The 25243-nt window shown below is 47.5% G+C and overlaps 1 protein-coding gene across 1 annotated transcript in view; it reads left to right on the forward strand.

Annotated features, from left to right (window-relative positions):
• The window catches only part of LOC139543577 (ephrin-A5b), a 46345-nt gene extending 32576 nt beyond the window's left edge, over positions 1-13769 (forward strand). Inside the window, exon 2 of the mRNA XM_071349785.1 lies at positions 13454-13769. Within this exon, the coding sequence (XP_071205886.1) occupies positions 13454-13754 (301 nt within the window). The 3' untranslated portion in view covers positions 13755-13769. The remainder of the gene's footprint in view (positions 1-13453) is intronic.
• Positions 13770-25243: the final 11474 nt, after the last annotated feature.

The raw sequence follows: 25243 nt of genomic DNA on the forward strand, positions 1-25243 counted from the left end.
AGACAGAGAAGAGACAGAGGGAAGAGAGGGAAGACAGAGAAGATACAGAGAAGAGAGAGGGAAGACAGAGAAGAGACAGAGGGTAGACAGAGGGAAGACAGAGAAAAGACAGAGAATAGACAGCGGGAAGACAGAGGGAAGACAGAGAAAAACAGAGGGAAGACGGAGAAGAGACAAAGAAGAGACAGAGAAGAGACAGAGAAGAGACAGGATGTTAGACACAGAGAAAGATGTTCATGTGTTTTTAGAAGGTGAGAATGGGGTGAGGAGGGATAAGGTCAAATCCCCACTACTGTAGTTTTGCACTCTCTCCACGTCCTGCCTGCCTCAGTGGAAAGCCCTGTTCCACATCTGTTGAGAGTTGAAAAGGGCACTGTTATTCTTCCAACTAAGCCCCAAACCAAATACGACGTCTCAGTTTCAGCGACTGCGTCCGTCTCTGTCCCCCCGTCCAGCCGTCTGTCTTCACTCAGACAGCTCCAGCCCTGGACAGGAAGACGCACGTACCTAGGAAGATGCACCAGAGGTCATTATGATGTATACACACTGGGCCAGAATCAGGATTAATCTGGTGTAGGATTCACAGAACGGTGTATATCTAAGGAGTCAGCCTGTCTTAGCCTTAGCCTGCAGGGTGTGTGTGCGTCCCATCAGTGTGTGTTTATGTGTGTGTATGTGTGTGTATTGTATATTGGGAGTGGCCGAGGCAGCCATAGGGTCCCCTGCTGTGTGTCCTCAAGGCCAGAGTTGTCCGCTGACGCCACTCGCCTGCTAACAGGCCTGTGAGAGGCTCTTCAGAAACTCCAACACACTGGGCCAGAACTGCCCGGTGACAAGTGTGGAGGGACAAAAGCCAGCAGGCACAGAGGAATGCAGCGCACACTGTGTGCCAGACCCTACTTTGTGTGTGTGTGTGTGTGTGTGTGTGTGTGTGTGTGTGTGTGTGTGTGTGTGTGTGTGTGTGTGTGTGTGTGTGTGTGTGTGTGTGTGTGTGTGTGTGTGTGTGTGTGTGTGTGTGTGTGTGTGTGTGTGTGTGTGTGTGAGTGTGTGTGTGTGTGTTTGTCTCTTTCGGCGGTTTTTGAATGGAATTGTACTGACTGGCTTGTTTGGTTTGCAGTACTGCTTGTTTGCCTTTATCAGCCTTGTTTCCCTCACCAACCAGCTCTATGTTTCTATGTACAATGTCCCTCTCCATTTCCTCTGCATGACAAATTCTCTATTCCTCATTGTAGTACGTGCCTGCCTGCCTGCCTGCCTGCCTGCCTGCGTTGGTGCGTGCGTGAGTGTGTGTTATCCCTCCTGACCTGGGTCAGATCACTTAGGGGATTATGGGTATTAGAGTCTTTACCTACTATGAGAAAAGGCAAAATCATCAGTCTACCTGTGACAGGCCTGATACAGTCCCAGGGTACGGTCTGCTGGCGTTGTAAAGGTATAACAAGCCCAAACCTGTCTCTCACCCCTCTACTACCCCTCGTACACAAATGGATGTGCACACACAGATCATAATTAATTCACACAACACAACACAGCCATCATCCAACCCCTTACACCTACAAACCGCTACTCTTCAACACTCACTCACAGATCATGTCCAACCCCATTATACACACATTACACCACATCCTCCTACCTGTCCCCATTGAGTGTTCTCCCAGTAACACAGCTTGGTCAGTAATCCCTCCTGTGTGTAGAGTGGACCAGCTGAGTGTATTTGTCCTGAGGGATTATCACCCACTGCTGTCTGAGAGAGAGGAGCATTGTAAAGGTGGATTATTCTGGGTTAGGTTTACGAACAGGGATAGGCTGGGTTAGGGTTACTAACAGGGATAGGCTGGGTTAGGGTTACTAACAGGGATAGGCTGGGTTAGGTTTACTAACAGGGATAGGCTGGGTTAGGTTTACGAACAGGGATAGGCTGGGTTAGGGTTACTAATAGGGATAGGCTGGGTTAGGGTTACTAACAGGGATAGGCTGGGTTAGGGTTACTAACAGGGATAGGCTGGGTTAGGGTTACTAACAGGGATAGGCTGGGTTAGGGTTACTAATAGGGATAGGCTGGGTTAGGGTTACTAACAGGAATAGGCTGGGTTAGGGTTACTAATAGGGATAGGCTGGGTTAGGGTTACTAACAGGGATAGGCTGGATTAGGGTTACTAACAGGGATAGGCTGGGTTAGGGTTACTAACAGGGATAGGCTGGGTTAGGGTTACTAATAGGGATAGGCTGGGTTAGGGTTACTAACATGAATAGGCTGGGTTAGGTTTACTAATAGGGATAGGCTGGGTTAGGGTTACTAACAGGGATAGGCTGGATTAGGGTTACTAACAGGGATAGGCTGGGTTAGGGTTACTAACAGGGATAGCCTGGGATAGGTTTACTAATAGGGATAGGCTGGGTTAGGGTTACTAACAGGAATAGGCTGGGTTAGGGTTACTAACAGGGATAGGCTGGGTTAGGGTTACTAACAGGGATAGGCTGGGTTAGGGTTACTAATAGGGATAGGCTGGGTTAGGGTTACTAATAGGGATAGGCTGGGTTAGGTTTACTAATAGGGATAGGCTGGGTTAGGGTTACTAACAGGGATAGGCTGGATTAGGGTTACTAATAGGGATAGGCTGGGTTAGGGTTACTAACAGGGATAGGCTGGGTTAGGGTTACTAACAGATATAGGCTGGGTTAGGTTTACTAACATGGATAGACTGGGTTAGGTTTACTAACAGGGATAGGCTGGGTTAGGGTTACTAATAGGGATAGGCTGGGTTAGGGTTACTAATAGGGATAGGCTGGGTTAGGGTTACTAACAGGGATAGGCTGGGTTAGGGTTACTAACAGGGATAGGCTGGGTTAGGGTTACTAACAGGGATAGGCTGGGTTAGGTTTACTAACATGGATAGGCTGGGTTAGGGTTACTAACAGGGATAGGCTGGGTTAGGTTTACTAACATGGATAGGCTGGGTTAGGGTTACTAACAGGGATAGGCTGGGTTAGGTTTACTAATAGGGATAGGCTGGGTTAGGGTTACTAACAGGGATAGGCTGAGTTAGGTGTACTAACAGGGATAGGCTGGGTTAGGTTTACTAACAGGGATAGGCTGGGTTAGGTTTACTAACAGGGATAGGCTGGGTTAGGGTTACTAACAGGGATAGGCTGGGTTAGGGTTAATAACAGGGATAGGCTGGATTTGACCCTAATGATGACCTCTTGACCTGTGGCTGTAGAGTCCAGTCTCCTTCTGGGGTGTCAAATGTATAACACTGTTCTAGTTTTGATTTAGGGTCAGAGTTTTTCATGGTCAGGTCACATGATCAAGACAACCTTGATAGGCCTTTAAATGAGATATTGGAGTCTATTGATTCATCTTTCTCTGTTAAAATCCTTATTATGTATGATGATAGACCCATTGACTCTAACCCTATGGAACATGTCCACCTGGCCCCTATGCATCAGTATAACAGGGATAGAGTGCATATGGGAGCAGGGCTGGGGAGAAGCCTTCATGTTGTTGTAATTGGGTGTTGTTATAAGGATAAAACACTATCTACAACGTTTTGAGCACGTCAAGTGTTCACTGTGTGTTCCTGGGTGTGCGATGAGTGCCTTGTGTGTTTAGCCGTGTGTGTTCAACGCGTACATGTTGACTGACGTGGGTTCACAGTGGGTTTAAACCTTGCCCCCACCACCCCTCACACATACACACGCATGTTGAGATACTATTTCGTTGGTGGTCATGGATGCGGTGGTCTTCGAGACTCCTGTTCTGAAGCGTTCAGCCACAGTACTTACGCATGTCACTGCCCACCTTGTGCTCCTGAAAGGAAGGACAGATGTGTACGCTAATTGAGTTACAGCTTTACACAGAAACATGCAAACCTAAAATAAGCCCCTCTGTCCTCTCTGACTCACAGAACAATCCCAGGGACACTCAACACAAGGCCCTTTCTGCCTGGGTGAAATGTGTCTTTTCAAACCACATATCGATGATAGAGTTTCAATCTATCATCAGTCAAATTTACCTCAAACAAAACTGGTTGATAGAATGTTTTGGTCCAGTGGGTTCCATGATTTTACCTGTGTTAGTCTAAAGCATTACTATAGTCCACTCGCTCGCTTGCCTCTCTCTCTCTCTCTCTCTCTCTCTCTCTCTCTCTCTCTCTCTCTCTCTCTCTCTCTCTCTCTCTCTCTCTCTCTCTCTCTCTCTCTCTCTCTCTCTCTCTCTCTCTCTCTCTCTCTCTCTCTCTCTCTCTCTCTCTCTCTCTCTCTCTCTCTCTCTCTCTCTCTCTCTCTCTCTCTCTCTCTCTCTCTCTCTCTCTCTCTAACTCTCTCTCACTCTCTCTCACTCTCACTCTCTCTCACTCTCTCTCACTCCCCCCCACCCCCCCTCTCTCTGAGGCAAGGACACTCAGTGACAATGTGGAAGTGAGAGGAGAGGTGGCGTTAGCAGTTTGCTCATCAGGGTAGTATCTCCACTCCAATAACAATTACATCAAGTGGTGTGGTAAATGAGGTGGCCCATGGTTCAGTGACTGGGGCTAATCACTACAGTCTGCTAACTAGAACACAGTGATAATGATAGGCAGTAGGCAGAGGAGGATTCAGCTGCTGCTGGCAATGCTTGATTTAACACACAGTCCACCTTCTGCACTGTTATCAGCAGATAGACAGAGAGTCTCCACACATATGAATGCACATTCACACATGCGAAAATTCACATTCACACACTGAATACACGCACGCACGCACACTCAATCACATGTACACATAGCCTACACACATCTTCCAACAGCTTTCTTTTCGTGTAGGGAATAGATGGAACCATGCCCAGATGAAATGAAGGCTCTTTAACCTGTGCTCAACTCTGCCGTCCATGACGATACTGAGATGAGATCCAAACTTCTAGGCCAGGTTTAAAAACACACATACACTGATCCAACACTAAGTGGATAGATGGACTGAGGGAGACAGAGCATCTGTTTTACGGTATGTCTCTATTTCTCTGGCATCGTACCTCAGACAGAGAAGTGTCTGACTCAGTGTTCTTTGGGATGGAAACTGGCCTGTCATGAGGTGATCTATCAAAAGAAGCTATCCCGCTCTGTTATTACCTCGTCTATCATCAGAAAGACACTGCAAATCCTTGGACAAATGTATATGAACAGCCAGTGACATGTGAATCGTATTGGCCCTTAGACAGCTTGCCCAGGATCAGATTTGTTGCTGTATTTTTAATGGTCAGTGTTAGGATTAGGGTTGGAAGAGCTGATCTGGAATCAGGTTTGAAGGTCACAGAGTATGAGGAGGAGTCAGTGTTGGCTTCAGCCAGGCCTGAGCAGGTGCTATAGGGCTAGGTGACCAGCTGGTATTGGTAATGTCCGGGCTGGTCCATCGATGATATCAGGGCGGGCTGCTTTGGTCCACTGGGTCTTGGCCTGTGGTTCTGGACCAGCCTTTGTTCCTGCTGTCCTCTGGTCTGGAGCTCAGAACATTGTGAGCTGCATCGCTAAACTCCCTGTGTGAGCGTTTGGCTATGAAACTCTTTAATGGGCCCACTGTGTAAATATTAGCCATGGGTTGGCATTTTAAATCCATTTTAAATGTGAAGATGAACTTGCCCTTTGAAAAGTCACAATGGCTGAGTTCTAAATATGTCCTCTACTCCCTGTTCACCCACGACTGCGTGGCCATGCACGCCTCCAACTCAATCATCAAGTTTGCGGATGACACTACAGTGGTAGGCTTGATTACCAACAACGACGAGACGGCCTACAGGGAGGAGGTGAGGGCCCTCAGAGTGTGGTGTCAGGAAAATAACCTCACACTCAACGTCAACAAAACAAAGGAGATGATTGTGGACTTCAGGAAACAGCAGAGGGAGCACCCCCCTATCCACATCGACGGGTCAGTAGTGGAGAAGGTGGAAAGTTTTAAGTTCCTCGGTGTACACATCACGGACAAACTGAATTGGTCCACCCACACAGACAGCGTTGTGAAGAAGGCGCAGCAGCGCCTCTTCAACCTCAGGAGGCTGAAGAAATTCGGCTTGTCACATAAAGCACTCACAAACTTCTACAGATGCACAATCGAGAGCATCCTGTCGGGCTGTATCACCGCCTGGTACGGCAACTGCTCCGCCCACAACCGTAAGGCTCTCCAGAGGGTAGTGAGGTCTGCAGAACGCATCACCAGGGGCAAACTACCTGCCCTCCAGGACACCTACACCACCCGATGTCACAGGAAGGCCATAAAGATCATCAAGGACAACAACCACCCAAGCCACTGCCTGTTCACCCCGCTATCATCCAGAAGGCGAGGTCAGTACAGGTGCATCAAAGCAGGGACCGAGAGACTGAAAAACAGCTTCTATCTCAAGGCCATCAGACTGTTAAACAGCCACCACTAACATTTAGCGGCCGCTGCCAACATACTGACTCAACTCCAGCCACTTTAAAAATGGGAATTGATGGAAATTATGTAAAAATGTACCACTAGCCACTTTAAACAATGCCACTTAATATAATGTTTACATACCCTACATTACCCATCTCATATGTATATACTGTACTCTATATCATCTACTGCATCTTGCCATCTTTATGTAATACATGTACCACTAGCCACTTTAAACTATGCCACTTTATGTTTACATACCCTACAGTACTCATCTCATATGTATATACCGTACTCTATACCATCTACTGCATCTGCCATGCCGTTCTGTACCACCACTCATTCATATATCTTTATGTACATATTCTTTATCCCTTTACACTTGTGTGTGTGTGTAAGGTAGTAGTTGTGGAATTGTTAGGTTAGATTACTTGTTGGTTATTACTGCATTGTCGGAACTAGAAGCACAAGCATTTCGCTACACTCGCATTAACATCTGCTAACCATGTGTATGTGACTAATAAAATTTGATTTGATTTGATTTGATTTGATTTGAGTGGTGTGTGTAGATGTGGATGTATACTACTAAGTATACTACTAAGGTAGCTAGCATGTATTTGAGCACACTTGTAATGCTGCAGAAGGTGTGAATGTGAAACACTGTCTGTTAAGGTGGTATGTGTTCATTTGAGCTTGGTCCCTTACAGGTGGTATGTGTGAATCTGAGCTTGGTCCCCTTTAGGTGGTATGTGTGAATCTGAGCTTGGTCCCCTTGTTAAGGTGGTATGTGTTCATTTGAGCTTGGTCCCCTTTAGGTGGTATGTGTGAATCTGAGCTTGGTCCCCTTAAGGTGGTTTATGTGAATCTGAACTTGGTTCCCTTAAGGTGGTATGTGTGAATCTGAGCTTGGTCCCCTTAAAGTGGTATGTCTGAATCTGAGCTTGGTCCCCTTAAAGTGGTATGTCTGAATCTGAGCTTGGTCCTCTTAAGGTGGTTTGTGTGAATCTGAGCTTGGTTCCCTTAAGGTGGTATGTGTGAATCTGAGCTTGGTCCCCTTAAAGTGGTTTATGTGAATCTGAGCTTGGTCCCCTTAAAGTGGTATGTCTGAATCTGAGCTTGGTCCCCTTAAGGTGGTATGTGTGAATCTGAGCTTGGTCCTCTTAAGGTGGTTTATGTGAATCTGAGCTTGGTTCCCTTAAGGTGGTATGTGTGAATCTGAGCTTGGTCCTCTTAAGGTGGTTTATGTGAATCTGAGCTTGGTTCCCTTATTAAGGTGGTATGTGTGAATCTGAGCTTGGTCCTCTTAAGGTGGTTTGTGTGGATGTGTATGTATCCGTGGGGCTCTGGTTGTGGACTGATGGAGGAGGCTTTGACAGACACTTAGTGTCGAGGAGAGGGGGTCAGTAGAGGCGGGTTAGGGGGCCTAGAGGGGTGAGATTGAGGGGGCCAGGTGTTGTGGCTTGGCGCTGGCATGCCTGGCACTCAGTAGACGTTCTATGTTTAGCCCTTACATGATTTTACATGTGCTGGTTTTCCTGGGGCTGCTGGTGTTTGTTGAGGGGACAGATTGGGGGAAAGACCACCCCCTCTCACACTCTCACTGGCATCTACCGGCCCCTCTGGTTCCACTGTACCCATGCTACATCTAAAACAAGCAGATGTCGTATCCCTTCATTTCCCAACCTTGAATACAACCAATACCTTGAATACAACAAATATCCAACAGAAGCACTTCGCCTACTTTTCTTCCATCTCCCCACAGAACACTATCACTCGCCTTAGTCAATTTCACCCAACTATGATTTGTGTGAGACCTCCCTACTGGATGACTTGTGGTGTGTGTGAATGCTGTGGAGCCTTGTCATGGGTGGGTGATTGATTCCAGACATTGTGGTTTTCTCTCTCACCACTGCCCCCTCCCTGCTATACTGGGTTCAGGGTTGGTTTGGCCCAGGGCAGGGCGGGTTGGAGTTCCCTGGGGTGCAGTAAAGTGATAGGGCGGTGCAGGGGTTCAAATCGCCCCCGGAGAGAGGGGTCAGATGTCAAAGCCTGTGAGGGGGGTCAGGGTCACCATAGTCAAACACGGGATGAGGTAGACCCTTCCTGTACAGATCACTGCTGCTTATACCATTACCGTATGTGTGTGTGTGTGTGTGTGAGTGTGAGTGTGTGTGTGCGCGCGCTCATGTCCGCATGCATGCGTGTGTGCAAGTTTGTGTTTAATGAGAGGGCTGGGCAGCTCTGTTTGCTCTAAGGTGAAGCCTCATCCATCCACCATATTAAACTTCACCTTCCTCCCCTCAGCAGCCCCGCCACCTACTCAGCAGCTCCTAAGATGGACGACCCCGGGGTCATACCCGTCACCTCACTCAGACACTGGCCAAATACTGAGGCCCTGGCTGAATAATGGTCTGTCAGTGACCTCTAACCCCTGGCCTGGCTCTTATGTCAGATCAATATTCTCCTGTCCTATGGGAGTGGATTGTCTGATAATGATAGGTAGCATCTAGCCATCTAGACAGGCATCTATTAGTGCTCCCAGCTCACGCTCCATCAATGTCTTTATCTGCTGTAGATCTAGGTGTCTGTGTTTCTATGACCTAGGCTAGGGCTATATGCTACACTTGCTAGTTTGGTCCAAGGTACTGAGTGTGCCATTCTATGTGGGGTTATTTTAATAAGGCTTGGAGCCTCTTGAGTTATGTGGCTTCTGAGATAGACAGAGAGCACACGGAGATCTGTGTGTGTGTGTGTACCCTGGGGTTTGAGCACATCACGCATGTAAAAAGAGGTAGAACATAGCATTGTCGTAAGTCAGTGTGATGGCAACCTGTGTTAGGGTCGGCCTTGAGACCAGAGGGTAATGGTATTGGCTGTCAGCCCCTGGTGTTAAGCAGTGAGTGACCGAGCCCCGCGGTGTGTGTGCGTGCGTGTGTGTTAAGTGACACTCACCACATGCTGCCTCTTTCACCCTTTGACCACCAGAATAGCATCATCATTCATTAACCTGTCCTGTACTGTGAGTTAACTTCTTATGTCATTCATGGAAAACAGCTGAGAATCACTGTTAACTTCTCTTTCTCTCTTTGTCGCTCTCATTAGCACACTGGTTCTTACTCTGGTTCTCACTCTGGTTCTCACTGTTTCACACTGGTTCTCACACTGGTTCTCACACTGGTTCACACTGGTTCTCACACTGGTTCTCACACTGGTTCTCACACTGGTTCTCACACTGGTTCACACTGGTTCTCACACTGGTTCTCACTCTGGTTCTCACTCTGGTTCTAACTCTGGTTCTCACTCTGATTCTCACTCTGGTTCTCACGCTGGTTCTCACTCTGGTTCTCACTCTGGTTCTCACGTTGGTTCTCACTCTCATACTCTAAATACTCTGTCTCCTGCTTTTACTGACCGTAACACATTGTAATGTTCTTGCCATGTAGGACCTACCTCACACAAACAGCCATGTGTTTTCAATCTAAAATTCAATAACTTTCGTCCCTGTCTGAGCAGCTCAGACAAAACGTTTTGTTCTCAGGGAAATGTACCACAAAAAAGAGAAAAGTGTCTATTTTATAGTTTTCTCTTTTCTCATCTCTTTTTGCTGTCAACGCCCAGTCTGACTCTGAACCCTGGCAGACAGCTCTGTCCGTGTGTCTGCACAGATGTGTGTGATCAGTGGAGGTAATGATGTCTGAACCATGGCTGGTGCTGGTGGTGTTGGTGGCACAGTGCTATGAGTGATCTGCCAGGTAGATGGAGGTCAGGCCTGGTGCCCCGAGGGAGAGGGGGAAACACCAGGCAGAGGGATAAATAGACTCCATATGGTGACATCAGTGCTCAGGGCCAAATGACCAGAGATGCATTAGCCTGTTAGCCACAGTGGTGTAATTACCTACCTAAAGAGCTCCCCCTAAGGTCAGGGACATGAACTACGGAGTGTGTGTGTGTGTGTGTGTGTGTGTGTGTGTGTGTGTGTGTGTGTGTGTGTGTGTGTGTGCGTGCGTGCGTGCGTGCGTGCGTGTGTGTGTGTGCACGTGTGTGTAGACACATTGCTTTTAGCAATGTAAAAAAACAATGTCATTCTGTGAGAGACAGTGCAGTTGAAACCCGTAATGTTTGCCCGCACAACCGTTTAGTTTGTATTTAGTCGTTTGTTCCATTATGTGGCTTGGAACAGGTCAGCGGTTTCATGTGGTCTGTGGAGGGAAAGTGTCTCCTTTTTTCTCCTATTGTTATAAAACCATTGGAATTTGACCTCGCTCTGACACCACTGTAATCATGTATTATAGAAAACACCAGGAAGGCTTTCTCTCTCCCTCCTCCCCTCCTCTCATCCTCCCCTCCACTGAACCAGGGTGCAAACCATTCATTACCTGTGTTTGGTCACCAGAGAGAAAGAGAAGGGGGGAAAGAGAGGAGGAGAGGAGTGAAAAGAAGGATTATCGTTATGAGAGTGCTTTGTTAAGAGTGGTAGTCCCTGAATCATGCATGAGCCTGTCTAAGTGGCTGTGAGTAATTCAGCCAATCAGGCGTCATTAATCCCAATGACGGATAGAGATAGGATTTGTGTGTCTTCATTTTTAAAACTCTATTGGCTCATCGCGTCACATGAATGAATTTAACAAATGAAGGTGTTGATTTCTTAATGACGTCATTAGTTTTTGAGTTGTCAGCCTCACAGCCAGAGTTCTTTATTTCCTTGTCTGCCACATTGATGTTCGTTGTGAGAGACTTTGAGTGAACTCACAAAATAACTCTGACAAAACCCTGATGCTGATTTCCCCATTGAGCTCTGTCATTGAGCATTGAGCATTGTGCATTGTGAAGCATTACTGTAGTCTGAAGACATTCACTTAAAGATTGAAAACTCACACTTGCGGTGATATTGAGTGTCAGACCGAGACATATGTTTTAGCATTATGGTTTAGGATTATGGCTCAGTGTGGATTGATATTTGGTACTATCAGTCACAAGGCTCTCTCAGGTGTCTCTAGGAGGGTCAGAGTAATCCTCTCTGTGGTCCCTGCTTAGCTCCCCTGACATAAATCCTCTGCTCATCACTTTCAGAATGGTGACCACCCACGCCTCTCAGTTTAACTCTCTTCTCTAATCCATGCTAATCTTTATGGCAGGTCCCAGGTCAGATTTGAGTGACAGGTGAGAGCAGCTAAAGGTACACACAGGTTGAAAGGTAGCATTACAAGCTTAGAGAGATGGACAGACCAAGCTGGCTATCCCACAATGCCGCTGGCTAAGGAAGTGATACAGTACTTGCTAGTGGCTCTCTGGGGTTTGGTTGCTCTCTGTCAGTTATGGTATCAGTGAAAGGCTCAGAAACTGAGGCTGATTGAGGCCATGCTTTGCTGCCTGGAGTCACAGCACTCAGCTGGAGCATGAAAAGTGGGCCTTTGAGAGAGAAAAGAAGGCTTCAGTTTCATGTTTGACCAGGCTATAATTAGAGTGAAAACAAGGCTTCAGTTTCATGTTTGACCAGGCTATAATTAGAGAAAAATATGAGAATTTAGCTGACAAATCACACACAAAGACACAATCTCACACATACATGCAAGCACACACACACACACACACACACACACACACACACACACACACACACACACACACACACACACACACACACACACACACACACACACACACACACACACACACACACACACACACACACACACACACACACACACACACAGCCACACTCCCTCCTCTGTGGCCGCACCAAACCCAGTAGGAGAGTCACTAATCCTGCAGCACATTTGCAATCCGTATAAGGACAACCTGATACTCCCAGCAGGTCCCAGCCAACACACACCACCCTTTATACTCCTCACGCCTCTTAAAGCCTGGAAATGTACGTGTCAGTGGGAACAGCTGAACTGCCGTCCAACGCAACCTCCTCTCTCACCTGACCCTGAATCAGTTCTGAATGCTCCTCTCCCCCTGGAGAGGTTGTTAGGTGGGTGTAAGATCTGCTCCTGGGTCAGTGAATCTCAGTCCTTACATTGAGAAACCTCCCACAGAGCGCGAGTGAGTTCATCCGTATCGAATCATCACAGCACAGTATCGGTTCCCAGCCTGTTCCCTTGGCCCCAGTGTGTCAATGAACAGAGGTGGAGTATTGAAGACATCCGCAGAATGTCAGTGATACCAAGCTCGGCCATTAGCGACTCTGAGATGCGCTGGCAATCTGTCTCCAATAAACGCATCAGAAATGCAACCGTATATGGCCTATGGGAATATGTGTTTCGCATCACTCCCCAGGAATGAATACCTGGCATATCTGGCTGATGTCCTCCTTCCTCTGGAGGGTCGCTCGGTTTACCCTGAAGCTCCATGTGAATCTGGTTGTGGCTGTTTCTGGGGCCTTGAGAAACACACTTTCTTCCCAGCACTGAGAGAGATTCCACCGGGTCTCCTCCATCAGCATGTCATATTGGTCTAATGAAAATTTCCCTCTTTTGAGGGGATCCTCTTAAATCTGCCAAAGGCCCGTGCTAACCAGAGGATTTGGACTTTGGCGCTGGGGGACTTTAATTTCAGCACTCTCATAAGTCATCGCAGCCCAGCTCAAACATTGATATGTGGCTTATGACTGACTAGCAGTCTGTCGTAAGATACTTTTTTACTGGTGGTAGAGGAGAGGTTTGAGCGCCCGCTCTAGAGCAGTGAGAGGATTGAGAATGACATGGTGGGATCCTGTAAACAAAACTAGATAGTAGGACGTATATGTGTCTTCTGTAGATCAGTCTGCAGTGTCTCTGTCAGACACATCTGGTTACATTTTCTCTCGTCTAGGGCTCTAGTTCACATACTTTTAGTATGCATCTTATGATACTCCCCTTCTTGAAGACATCACTGATCTGACATGACTAGATACAGTAGATGAGAGTTACACAATGAAGCCCTTGCTTATACCTGCCCTATAGTGTTAGATCAGTGATGACGTCCAGAAAGGTAGAATCATGGAAATGCATGTTAGAATCAGTACTATTAGACGTTGTAGTCTTGAAGAATCTTACTCAGAACCTCTCTGCTTCCCTTTCAGGTTCTACCGGGGTGACTACCACATCGACGTGTGTATAAATGACTACCTGGACGTCTTCTGTCCCCACTACCTGGACTATGTCCCTGAAGAGCGGACAGAGCGCTACGTCCTCTACATGGTCAACTACGACGGCTACAGCTCCTGTGACCACACCGCCAAGGGCTTCAAACGCTGGGAGTGTAACAGGCCCCACTCCCCCAACGGACCCCTGAAGTTCTCTGAGAAGTTCCAGCTCTTCACCCCCTTCTCTCTGGGCTTCGAGTTCCGCTCCGGCAGAGAGTACTACTACATCTGTGAGTAAATTTAATTTTTGACATCTTTATGGTAATTTAGCACATGCTTATGTTCAAATAAACCAAGTTAACAAAAGCATTCAGTATAAAGTATGTTCCATGCGGGAATCAAACCAACAGCTCTGCTGTTGCACGCACCATGCCCCAACAAACTGAGTTAACACTGTTGTAACTACAGTACTATGATATGGGATACACGAATGCTTTGCTTAAAGGCAGAGAGAGAGACAGAGGGCTACCACAGTTATCCTGCATGGTATGGACATTTATGATATCAGTGGAGAGGTAACACAGTATTTTGTGAGCTCAGGCTACTTGGGCAGAACAGAACATACTTAGATGATTTAAGGGTATGATGTGAGAAAACATTATTTTGAGTCCATCCATGGAACTGACAACGGGGAAACAATAGCAAAGTAGAACTTTGTTTTGCAAGCCCTGGCAAAGAGGTTCAAACCTAAACATTTGCTGAGGGGAAAACATCTCCGTTCTCGTGGTCTCCCTCTGAAGAGTCTTTGTTACAAACTCGCCTCAGCTTTCTGCTGCTTGTGAGAAGGCCTCTTGAACACAAGCATCTGAAGCCATGTTTTTACAAGAGGAGTCGGAGCCCTACAGAGCAGAGAGCTGAGACTAAATAGGAGACAGCAAGGGGTGGCCTGCTAGGATACAGTATGTCTCCTTCCCCCTACAGAGATGGCTTCACTTAGGCCCACTCCTGAGTAGCATCAGCCCCGGCCTCAGCCGCACGCCTCCGACCCAAGCTGCCTGACGAATCGCCAGTCCTTAAAGACACATGATCTACTGATTTGCCTAATCTCCTAGGATGTTATTCTACTGGATTGAATATACAAAGGGTGGTGTGGGGCTTCTGTGTATATCGGTGAGTAGGTAATGGACTTTACCGTAGGATGTCTATCAGACTGTTTAATGTGCAAATAGGAGAGCCAAGATGTCTAAATAGCCATCAAGTATATACAGTGGGGAGAACAAGTATTTGATACACTGCCGATTTTTCAGGTTTTCCTACTTACAAAGCATGTAGAGGTCTGTAATTTTTATCATAGGTACACTTCAACTGTGAGAGACGGAATCTAAAACAAAAATCCAGAAAATCACATTGTATGATTTTTAAGTAATTAATTTGCATTTTATTGCATGACATAAGTATTTGAACACCTACCAACCAGTAAGAATTCCGGCTCTCACAGACCTGTTCGTTTTTCTTTAAGAAGCCCTCCTGTTCTCCACTCATTACCTGTATTAACTGCACCTGTTTGAACTCGTTACCTGTATGAAAGACACCTGTCCACACACTCAATCAAACAGACTCCAACCTCTCCACAATGGCCAAGACCAGAGAGCTGTGTAAGGACATCAGGGATAAATTGTAGACCTGTACTAGGCTGGGATGGGCTACAGGACAATAGCCAAGCAGCTTGGTGAGAAGGCAACAACTGTTGGCACAATTATTAGAAAATGGAAGAAGTTCAAGATGACGGTCAATCACCCTCGGTCTGGGGCTCCATGCAAGATCTCACCTCGTGGGGCATCAATGATCATGAGGAAGGTGAGGGATCAGCCCAGAACTACACGGCAGGACCTGGTCAATGACCTGAAGAGAGCTGGGACCACAGTCTCAAAGAAAACCATTAGTAACACACTACGCCGTCATGGATTAAAATCCTGCAGCGCACGCAAGGTCCCCCTGCTCAAGCCAGCGCATGTCCAGGCCCGTCTGAAGTTTGCCAATGACCATCTGGATGATCCAGAGGAGGAATGGGAGAAGGTCATGTGGTCTGATGAGACAAAAATAGAGCTTTTTGCTCTAAACTCCACTCGCCGTGTTTGGAGGAATAGAAGGATGAGTACAACCCCAAGAACACCATCCCAACCGTGAAGCATGGAGGTGGAAACATCATTCTTTGGGGATGCTTTTCTGCAAAGGGGACAGGACGACTGCACCGTATTGAGGGGAGGATGGATGGGGCCATGTATCGCGAGATCTTGACCAACAACCTCCTTCCCTCAGTAAGAGCATTGAAGATGGGTCGTGGCTGGGTCTTCCAGCATGACAACGACCCGAAACACACAGCCAGGGCAACTAAGGAGTGGCTCCGTAAGAAGCATCTCAAGGTCCTGGAGTGGCCTAGCCAGTCTCCAGACCTGAACCCAATAGAAAATCTTTGGAGGGAGCCGAAAGTCCGTATTGCCCAGCGACAGCCCCGTAAACCTGAAGGATCTGGAGAAGGTCTGTATGGAGGAGTGGGCCAAAATCCCTGCTGCAGTGTGTGCAAACCTGGTCAAGAACTACAGGAAACGTATGATCTCTGTAATTGCACACAAAGGTTTCTGTAGGAAATATTAAGTTCTGCTTTTCTGATGTATCAAATACTTATGTCATGCAATAAAATGCAAATTATTTACTTAAAAATCATACAATGTGATTTTCTGGATTTTTGTTTTAGATTCCGTCTCTCACAGTTGAAGTGTACCTATGATAAAAATTACAGACCTCTACATGCTTTGTAAGTAGGAAAACTTGCAAAATCGGCAGTGTATCAAATACTTGTTCTCCCCACTGTATACAGTAGGGCTTTTACAGTGAAACTAAGGGAGAGAGAAAGAGAAAGAGAGACAGGGCACACGGCCTAAAGGCATTTCCCTCCTTGACAACAGTTAGAGATCAACTGTTAGACAGTTAGAGATTCACTCAAAAAAGAGACTGTTTTTCACCCAGAACATTGAGAGGAAGATGAAATAACAAACAGAGGTGTACGTAATCACACCCCGGGGAACATACTGAGGTGTACACTAATCTACTCCAACATCCTCTGAACTCTTGTCCCTCTATGTAGTTCCAGAAAAGCTGGATATCTCACAATAAACCATGTGATATTCGTTTCAGTATCACATTGCATGTGTCTGATCTGTCAAGTATAACAAAAGAGTTACATTATTAGATGATACTAGCACATGTTCTAACACTATTGGACAATGGAGCTGTGAACTTGCAACAAGTAAGTCAAACGTTTGGGAATTGATGTGTGCTGGTGTCAACAACTCAGCGCCAACAACAACAACAACAACAACAACAGGCCTTTCCAGGGAGTTTTTCCTAGCCACCGTGCTTCTACACCTGCATTGCTTGCTGTTTGGGGTTTTAGGCTGGGTTTCTGTACAGCACTTTGAGATATCAGCTGATGTACGAAGGGCTATATAAATACATTTGATTTGATTTGACAGACGCCCCTTGGTCCCCCCTGTGGATAGTTAACCCCCCAGGAGAAGAGAGGAACGGGTGGGTTAAATCAAATGGATGACACCTGCGGTTGGTTGGCTCTGGGTCTCCGTCCGTCTGGCAGACAGACGCCTGCAGGAAGCCATCAGGGGGATCAGAAGGGGTGGCCTGGGGGGTCAGAGTTCAGCCTGTCCTGATGTCTGGATGTGAACCCGGGCTTCTCCCAGGCTTAGGGCTGCATGTTTTTCTAATAGAGCCAATAGGGAAGTCTGATCCTAATCTCAGGGGATAGAAATCCAATTTTCTGGGGAGACAGTTGAGAGTCTGGCTCTCCCTGTGTGTCTAGGGATGACTGTCTGCTGTAAAGCCCTGGCTTCAAAAGCCCAGGTCCTGCTCCGTAGATACAGTCTGAAGATCTACATAGATAATGAGATGAACCCTGTTCAGACTTAAGTTACACGGCATCTGAGCCCCTAGCTTTTGTCTGGTGTTGTGTATGTCTGTGTGTGTCTGGTGTTGCGTATGTCTGTGTGTGTCTGGTGTTGCGTATGTCTGTGTGTGTCTGGTGTTGTGTATGTCTGTGTATGTGTGTGTCTGGTGTTGCGTATGTCTGTGTGTGTCTGCTGTTGCGTATGTCTGTGTGTGTCTGGTGTTGTGTATATCTGTGTGTGTCTGGTGTTGTGTATGTCTGTGTCTGTGTGTGTCTGGTGTTGTGTATGTCTGTGTGTGTCTGGTGTTGTGTATGTCTGTGTGTGTCTGGTGTTGTGTATGTCTGTGTGTGTCTGGTGTTGTGTATGTCCGTGTGTGTCTGGTGTTGTGTATGTCTGTGTGTGTCGGGTGTTGCGTATGTCTGTGTGTGTCGGGTGTTGCGTATGTCTGTGTGTGTCGGGTGTTGCGTATGTCTGTGTGTGTCTGGTGTTGTGTATATCTGTGTGTGTCTGGTGTTGTGTATGTCTGTGTGTGTCTGGTGTTGTGTGTGTCTGGTGTTGTGTATATCTGTGTGTGTCTGGTGTTGTGTATGTCTGTGTGTGTCTGGTGTTGTGTATGTCTGTGTGTGTCTGGTGTTGCGTATGTCTGTGTGTGTCTGGTGTTGTGTATGTCTGTGTGTGTCTGGTGTTGTGTATGTCTGTGTGTGTCTGGTGTTGTGTATGTCTGTGTGTGTCTGGTGTTGTGTATGTCTGTGTGTGTCTGGTGTTGTGTATATCTGTGTGTGTCTGGTGTTGTGTATGTCTGTGTGTGTCTGGTGTTGTGTATATATGTGTGTGTCTGGTGTTGTGTATGTCTGTGTGTGTCTGGTGTTGTGTATATCTGTGTGTGTCTGGTGTTGTGTATGTCTGTGTGTGTCTGGTGTTGTGTATGTCTGTGTGTGTCTGGTGTTGTGTATGTCTGTGTGTGTCTGGTGTTGTGTATGTCTGTGTGTGTCTGGTGTTGTGTATGTCTGTGTGTGTCTGGTGTTGTGTATGTCTGTGTGTGTCTGGTGTTGTGTATATCTGTGTGTGTCTGGTGTTGTGTATGTCTGTGTGTGTCTGGTGTTGTGTATGTCTGTGTGTGTCTGGTGTTGCGTATGTCTGTGTGTGTCTGGTGTTGCGTATGTCTGTGCTACCGAGTGGTGCAGTGGTCTAAGGCACTGCATCTCAGTTCTAGAGATGTCACTACAGACACCCTGGTTTGAATCCAGGCTGTATCACAACCGGCTGTGATTGGGAGTTCCATAGGATGGCGCACAATTGGCCCATTGTTGTCTGGGTTTGGCTGGTGTAGGCCGTCATTGTAAATAATAATGTGTTCTTAACTGACTTGCCTAGTTTAGTAAATGTTAAATGTAAAAATAAATGTGTGTGTGTGGGAGCATCTGCGACACGTTCATAGGATGGTGTGTGTTCATGAGAGGATGTTTTCTGAATTTGTACTTTATTTGTATACCATGAGTGTCTGCATGAGGTTTACTGTCCTCCAGTCCGTCTACTCTGCCCTGCTAGTTTCCTCTGCTGGGCCGCAAGGCATGACTAACCACAGATCCAGTATCACAGCGCGTGAGGCAGAGTCGTAGAAAAGCAGTTTATTGGCTGTGTGGTGTGTGTTGTGGAGCCCAGTCTGTCTGTCTGTCTGTCTGTCTGTCTGTCTGTCTGTCTGTCTGTCTGTCTGTCTGTCTGTCTGTCTGTCTGTCTGTCTGTCTGTCTGTCTGTCTGTCTGTCTGTCTGTCTGTCTGTCTGTCTGTCTGTCTGTCTGTCTGTCTGTGAATGGAAAGGGAGATAGTGCAGTCTGGCCTGTGTGCCTGCCACTGTAGGGGTGTGAGGTAAGTTACAGAATACTTGCTGACACAGACATAAGACTCATGATTGACACCCCTGGCTGTTTTTTCCCCCAACACACTGCCAATATAACTCTCATCATCAAGTTTTAAAAACAATTTTTATCTTGTTTCATAGTCACGCTAAGTGCTTTGAAATGGGAAGCCCAGTCTTCCGCTGTGGAAATACTGACAAGGCTAGTTTTTATCTGGAATTTACTGCCAGTATCATTCACTGGGAAGATGTAGCAACGACCATGCCCCACCCACCTGAGGATCTGTCTTTTGCAGCCTATTTCCTGTGTTTGGGGGTGCAAAATCCACTTGTCACTTAAATATCGCTGGATTTATTGCTTTCATTTCACTCCTACAACTCCTTCATACTCTTGCGTGTGCCTGTCGTTTATTTCCATTAACGTTACGACTGCGGAAATGTTTGTAATCACCTGCCAAACACACCGGTAATGGCTGAAATGGGCTCGAAGGAATACATAGTCTTCCGTTGCATTTATGAGAACAATAAAGCTTTGTCGGGGAGTTAATGCACCAACTTCCCGAAAATTAACACTCAGATTATAGTGATATTATGTCTGATCCCGCAAACAATGTAAAGTATGTATAGATAGGTGTAACATGGTTGATTTTTAATCAGAGGGTATCCTGCTATTGACACACTGTTATTAACACACATGAAACAGAACGTGACAACAACAGTAATTAATGAGGCAGTCTAGACAGTGCAGGTGAGTGCAGGTAGGGTAGACAGAGCAGGTGAGTACAGGTAGGGTAGACAGTGCAGGTGAGTACAGGTAGGATAGACAGTGCAGGTGAGTACAGGTAGGGTAGACAGTGCAGGTGAGTACAGGTAGGGTAGACAGTGCAGGTGAGTACAGGTAGGGTAGACAGTGCAGGTGAGTACAGGTAGGGTAGACAGAGCAGGTGAGTACAGGTAGGGTAGACAGTGCAGGTGAGTACAGGTAGGGTAGACAGAGCAGGTGAGTACAGGTAGGGTAGACAGTGCAGGTGAGTACAGGTAGGGTAGACAGTGCAGGTGAGTACAGGTAGGGTAGACAGTGCAGGTGAGTACAGGTAGGGTAGACAGAGCAGGTGAGTACAGGTAGGGTAGACAGAGCAGGTGAGTACAGGTACGGTAGACAGTGCAGGTGAGTACAGGTAGGGTAGACAGAGCAGGTAGTGTAGACAGAGCAGGTGAGTACAGGTAGGGTAGACAGAGCATGTAGTGTAGACAGAGCAGGTGAGTACAGGTAGGGTATACAGTGCAGGTGAGTACAGGTAGGGTAGACAGAGCAGGTGAGTACAGGTAGTGTAGACAGAACAGGTCAGTACAGGTAGGGTAGACAGTGCAGGTGAGTACAGGTAAGGTAGACAGAGCAGGTAGTGTAGACAGAGCAGGTGAGTAGAGGTAGTGTAGACAGAGCAGGTGAGTGTAGGTAGGGTAGACAGAGCAGGTAGTGTAGACAGAGCAGGTGAGTGCAGGTAGTGTAGACAGAGCAGGTAGTGTAGACAGAGCAGGTGAGTACAGGTAGGGTAGACAGAGAAGGTAGTGTAGACAGAGCAGGCGAGTACAGGTAGGGTAGACAGAGCAGGTGAGTACAGGTAGGGTAGACAGTGCAGGTGAGTACAGGTAGGGTAGACAGTGCAGGTGAGTACAGGTAGGGTAGACAGTGCAGGTGAGTACAGGTAGGGTAGACAGTGCAGGTGAGTACAGGTAGGGTAGACAGTGCAGGTGAGTACAGGTAGGGTAGACAGTGCAGGTGAGTACAGGTAGGGTAGACAGTGCAGGTGAGTACAGGTAGGGTAGACAGTGCAGGTGAGTACAGGTAGGGTGGACAGTGCAGGTGAGTACAGGTAGGGTAGACAGTGCAGGTGAGTACAGGTAGGGTAGACAGTGCAGGTGAGTACAGGTAGGGTAGACAGTGCAGGTGAGTACAGGTAGTGTAGACAGAACAGGTGAGTACAGGTAGGGTAGACAGTGCAGGTGAGTACAGGTAGGGTAGACAGATCAGGTAGGGTAGACAGTGCAGGTGAGTACAGGTAGGGTAGACAGTGCAGGTGAGTACAGGTAGGGTAGACAGAGCAGGTAGTGTAGACAGAGCAGGTGAGTACAGGTAGGGTAGACAGAGCAGGTGAGTACAGGTAGGGTAGACAGAGCAGGTGAGTACAGGTAGGGTAGACAGTGCAGGTGAGTACAGGTAGGGTAGACAGAGCAGGTAGTGTAGACAGAGCAGGTGAGTACAGGTAGGGTAGACAGAGTAGGTTGTGTAGACAGAACAGGTGAGTACAGGTAGGGTAGACAGTGCAGGTGAGTACAGGTAGGGTAGACAGAGCAGGTAGTGTAGACAGAGCAGGTGAGTACAGGTAGTGTAGACAGAGCAGGTAGTGTAGACAGAGCAGGTGAGTGCAGGTAGGGTAGACAGAGCAGGTAGTGTAGACAGAACAGGTGAGTACAGGTAGTGTAGACAGAGCAGGTGGTGTAGACAGAGCAGGTGAGTACAGGTAGTGTAGACAGAGCAGGTGAGTACAGGTAGTGTAGACAGAGCAGGTAGTGTAGACAGAGCAGGTGAGTACAGGTAGGGTAGACAGTGCAGGTGAGTACAGGTAGGGTAGACAGATCAGGTAGTGTAGACAGAGCAGGTGAGTACAGGTAGGGTAGACAGTGCAGGTGAGTACAGGTAGGGTAGACAGTGCAGGTGAGTACAGGTAGGGTAGACAGAGCAGGTAGTGTAGACAGAGCAGGTGAGTACAGGTAGTGTAGACAGAGCAGGTGAGTACAGGTAGTGTAGACAGAGCAGGTGAGTACAGGTAGGGTAAACAGAGCAGGTAGGGTAGACAGTGCAGGTGAGTACAGGTAAGGTAGACAGAGCAGGTAGTGTAGACAGTGCAGGTGAGTACAGGTAGGGTAGACAGTGCAGGTGAGTACAGGTAGGGTAGACAGAGCAGGTAGTGTAGACAGAGCAGGTGAGTACAGGTAGGGTAGACAGTGCAGGTGAGTACAGGTAGGGTAGACAGAGCAGGTAGTGTAGACAGAGCAGGTGAGTACAGGTAGTGTAGACAGAGCAGGTGAGTACAGGTAGTGTAGACAGAGCAGGTGAGTACAGGTAGGGTAAACAGAGCAGGTAGGGTAGACAGTGCAGGTGAGTACAGGTAAGGTAGACAGAGCAGGTAGTGTAGACAGTGCAGGTGAGTACAGGTAGGGTAGACAGAGCAGGTAGTGTAGACAGAGCAGGTGAGTACAGGTAGGGTAGACAGTGCAGGTGAGTACAGGTAGGGTAGACAGAGCAGGTAGTGTAGACAGAGCAGGTGAGTACAGGTAGTGTAGACAGAGCAGGTGAGTACAGGTAGTGTAGACAGAGCAGGTGAGTACAGGTAGGGTAAACAGAGCAGGTAGGGTAGACAGTGCAGGTGAGTACAGGTAAGGTAGACAGAGCAGGTAGTGTAGACAGTGCAGGTGAGTACAGGTAGGGTAGACAGAGCAGGTGAGTACAGGTAGGGTAGACAGTGCAGGTGAGTACAGGTAGGGTAGACAGTGCAGGTGAGTACAGGTAGGGTAGACAGTGCAGGTGAGTACAGGTAGGGTAGACAGTGCAGGTGAGTACAGGTAGGGTAGACAGTGCAGGTGAGTACAGGTAGGGTAGACAGTGCAGGTGAGTACAGGTAGGGTAGACAGTGCAGGTGAGTACAGGTAGGGTAGACAGTGCAGGTGAGTACAGGTAGGGTGGACAGTGCAGGTGAGTACAGGTAGGGTAGACAGTGCAGGTGAGTACAGGTAGGGTAGACAGTGCAGGTGAGTACAGGTAGGGTAGACAGTGCAGGTGAGTACAGGTAGGGTAGACAGTGCAGGTGAGTACAGGTAGTGTAGACAGAACAGGTGAGTACAGGTAGGGTAGACAGTGCAGGTGAGTACAGGTAGGGTAGACAGATCAGGTAGGGTAGACAGTGCAGGTGAGTACAGGTAGGGTAGACAGTGCAGGTGAGTACAGGTAGGGTAGACAGAGCAGGTAGTGTAGACAGAGCAGGTGAGTACAGGTAGGGTAGACAGAGCAGGTGAGTACAGGTAGGGTAGACAGAGCAGGTGAGTACAGGTAGGGTAGACAGTGCAGGTGAGTACAGGTAGGGTAGACAGAGCAGGTAGTGTAGACAGAGCAGGTGAGTACAGGTAGGGTAGACAGAGTAGGTCGTGTAGACAGAACAGGTGAGTACAGGTAGGGTAGACAGTGCAGGTGAGTACAGGTAGGGTAGACAGAGCAGGTAGTGTAGACAGAGCAGGTGAGTACAGGTAGTGTAGACAGAGCAGGTAGTGTAGACAGAGCAGGTGAGTGCAGGTAGGGTAGACAGAGCAGGTAGTGTAGACAGAACAGGTGAGTACAGGTAGTGTAGACAGAGCAGGTGGTGTAGACAGAGCAGGTGAGTACAGGTAGTGTAGACAGAGCAGGTGAGTACAGGTAGTGTAGACAGAGCAGGTAGTGTAGACAGAGCAGGTGAGTACAGGTAGGGTAGACAGTGCAGGTGAGTACAGGTAGGGTAGACAGATCAGGTAGTGTAGACAGAGCAGGTGAGTACAGGTAGGGTAGACAGTGCAGGTGAGTACAGGTAGGGTAGACAGTGCAGGTGAGTACAGGTAGGGTAGACAGAGCAGGTAGTGTAGACAGAGCAGGTGAGTACAGGTAGTGTAGACAGAGCAGGTGAGTACAGGTAGTGTAGACAGAGCAGGTGAGTACAGGTAGGGTAAACAGAGCAGGTAGGGTAGACAGTGCAGGTGAGTACAGGTAAGGTAGACAGAGCAGGTAGTGTAGACAGTGCAGGTGAGTACAGGTAGGGTAGACAGTGCAGGTGAGTACAGGTAGGGTAGACAGAGCAGGTAGTGTAGACAGAGCAGGTGAGTACAGGTAGGGTAGACAGTGCAGGTGAGTACAGGTAGGGTAGACAGAGCAGGTAGTGTAGACAGAGCAGGTGAGTACAGGTAGTGTAGACAGAGCAGGTGAGTACAGGTAGTGTAGACAGAGCAGGTGAGTACAGGTAGGGTAAACAGAGCAGGTAGGGTAGACAGTGCAGGTGAGTACAGGTAAGGTAGACAGAGCAGGTAGTGTAGACAGTGCAGGTGAGTACAGGTAGGGTAAACAGAGCAGGTAGTGTAGACAGTGCAGGTGTGTACAGGTAGGGTAGACAGTGCAGGTGAGTACAGGTAGGGTAGACAGAGCAGGTGAGTACAGGTAGTGTAGACAGAACAGGTGAGTACAGGTAGGGTAGACAGTGCAGGTGAGTACAGGTAGGGTAGACAGTGCAGGTGAGTACAGGTAGGGTAGACAGAGCAGGTGAGTACAGGTAGTGTAGACAGAACAGGTGAGTACAGGTAGGGTAGACAGAGCAGGTAGTGTAGACAGAGCAGGTGAGTAGAGGTAGTGTAGACAGAGCAGGTGAGTGCAGGTAGGGTAGACAGAGCAGGTGAGTACAGGTAGTGTAGACAGAGCAGGTAGTGTAGACAGGGCAGGTGGGTACAGGTAGGGTAGACAGTGCAGGTGAGTACAGGTAGGGTAGACAGAGCAGGTAGTGTAGACAGAGCAGGTGAGTACAGGTAGGGTAGACAGAGCAGGTAGTGTAGACAGAGCAGGTGAGTACAGGTAGGGTAGACAGAGCAGGTGTTTGGTGGTTGCAGCCATGTTCAACCCCTTAATGTTAATGAAGTACCCCCTGTATATAGCCTAGTTACTGTTATTTTATTGTTGCTCATTAATTATTTGTTATTTCTCTATTTTCTTATTTTTTTTACTTCAGTTTATTTGAGTAACATTCTTAACATGTATTTTTCTTAAAACAAATACAATTTTATTTGATTAGCATGTATGCATGCAAATACATTATTTATGCAAATGAGGCACATATAATTTTCTTTATTTTAACACAAAATATTTAAAAAATATCTGATACAATAAGACATTGTATATACAGTG

Source organism: Salvelinus alpinus, chromosome 18 (genome assembly GCF_045679555.1).
Source record: "Salvelinus alpinus chromosome 18, SLU_Salpinus.1, whole genome shotgun sequence".
NCBI lineage: Eukaryota > Metazoa > Chordata > Actinopteri > Salmoniformes > Salmonidae > Salvelinus > Salvelinus alpinus.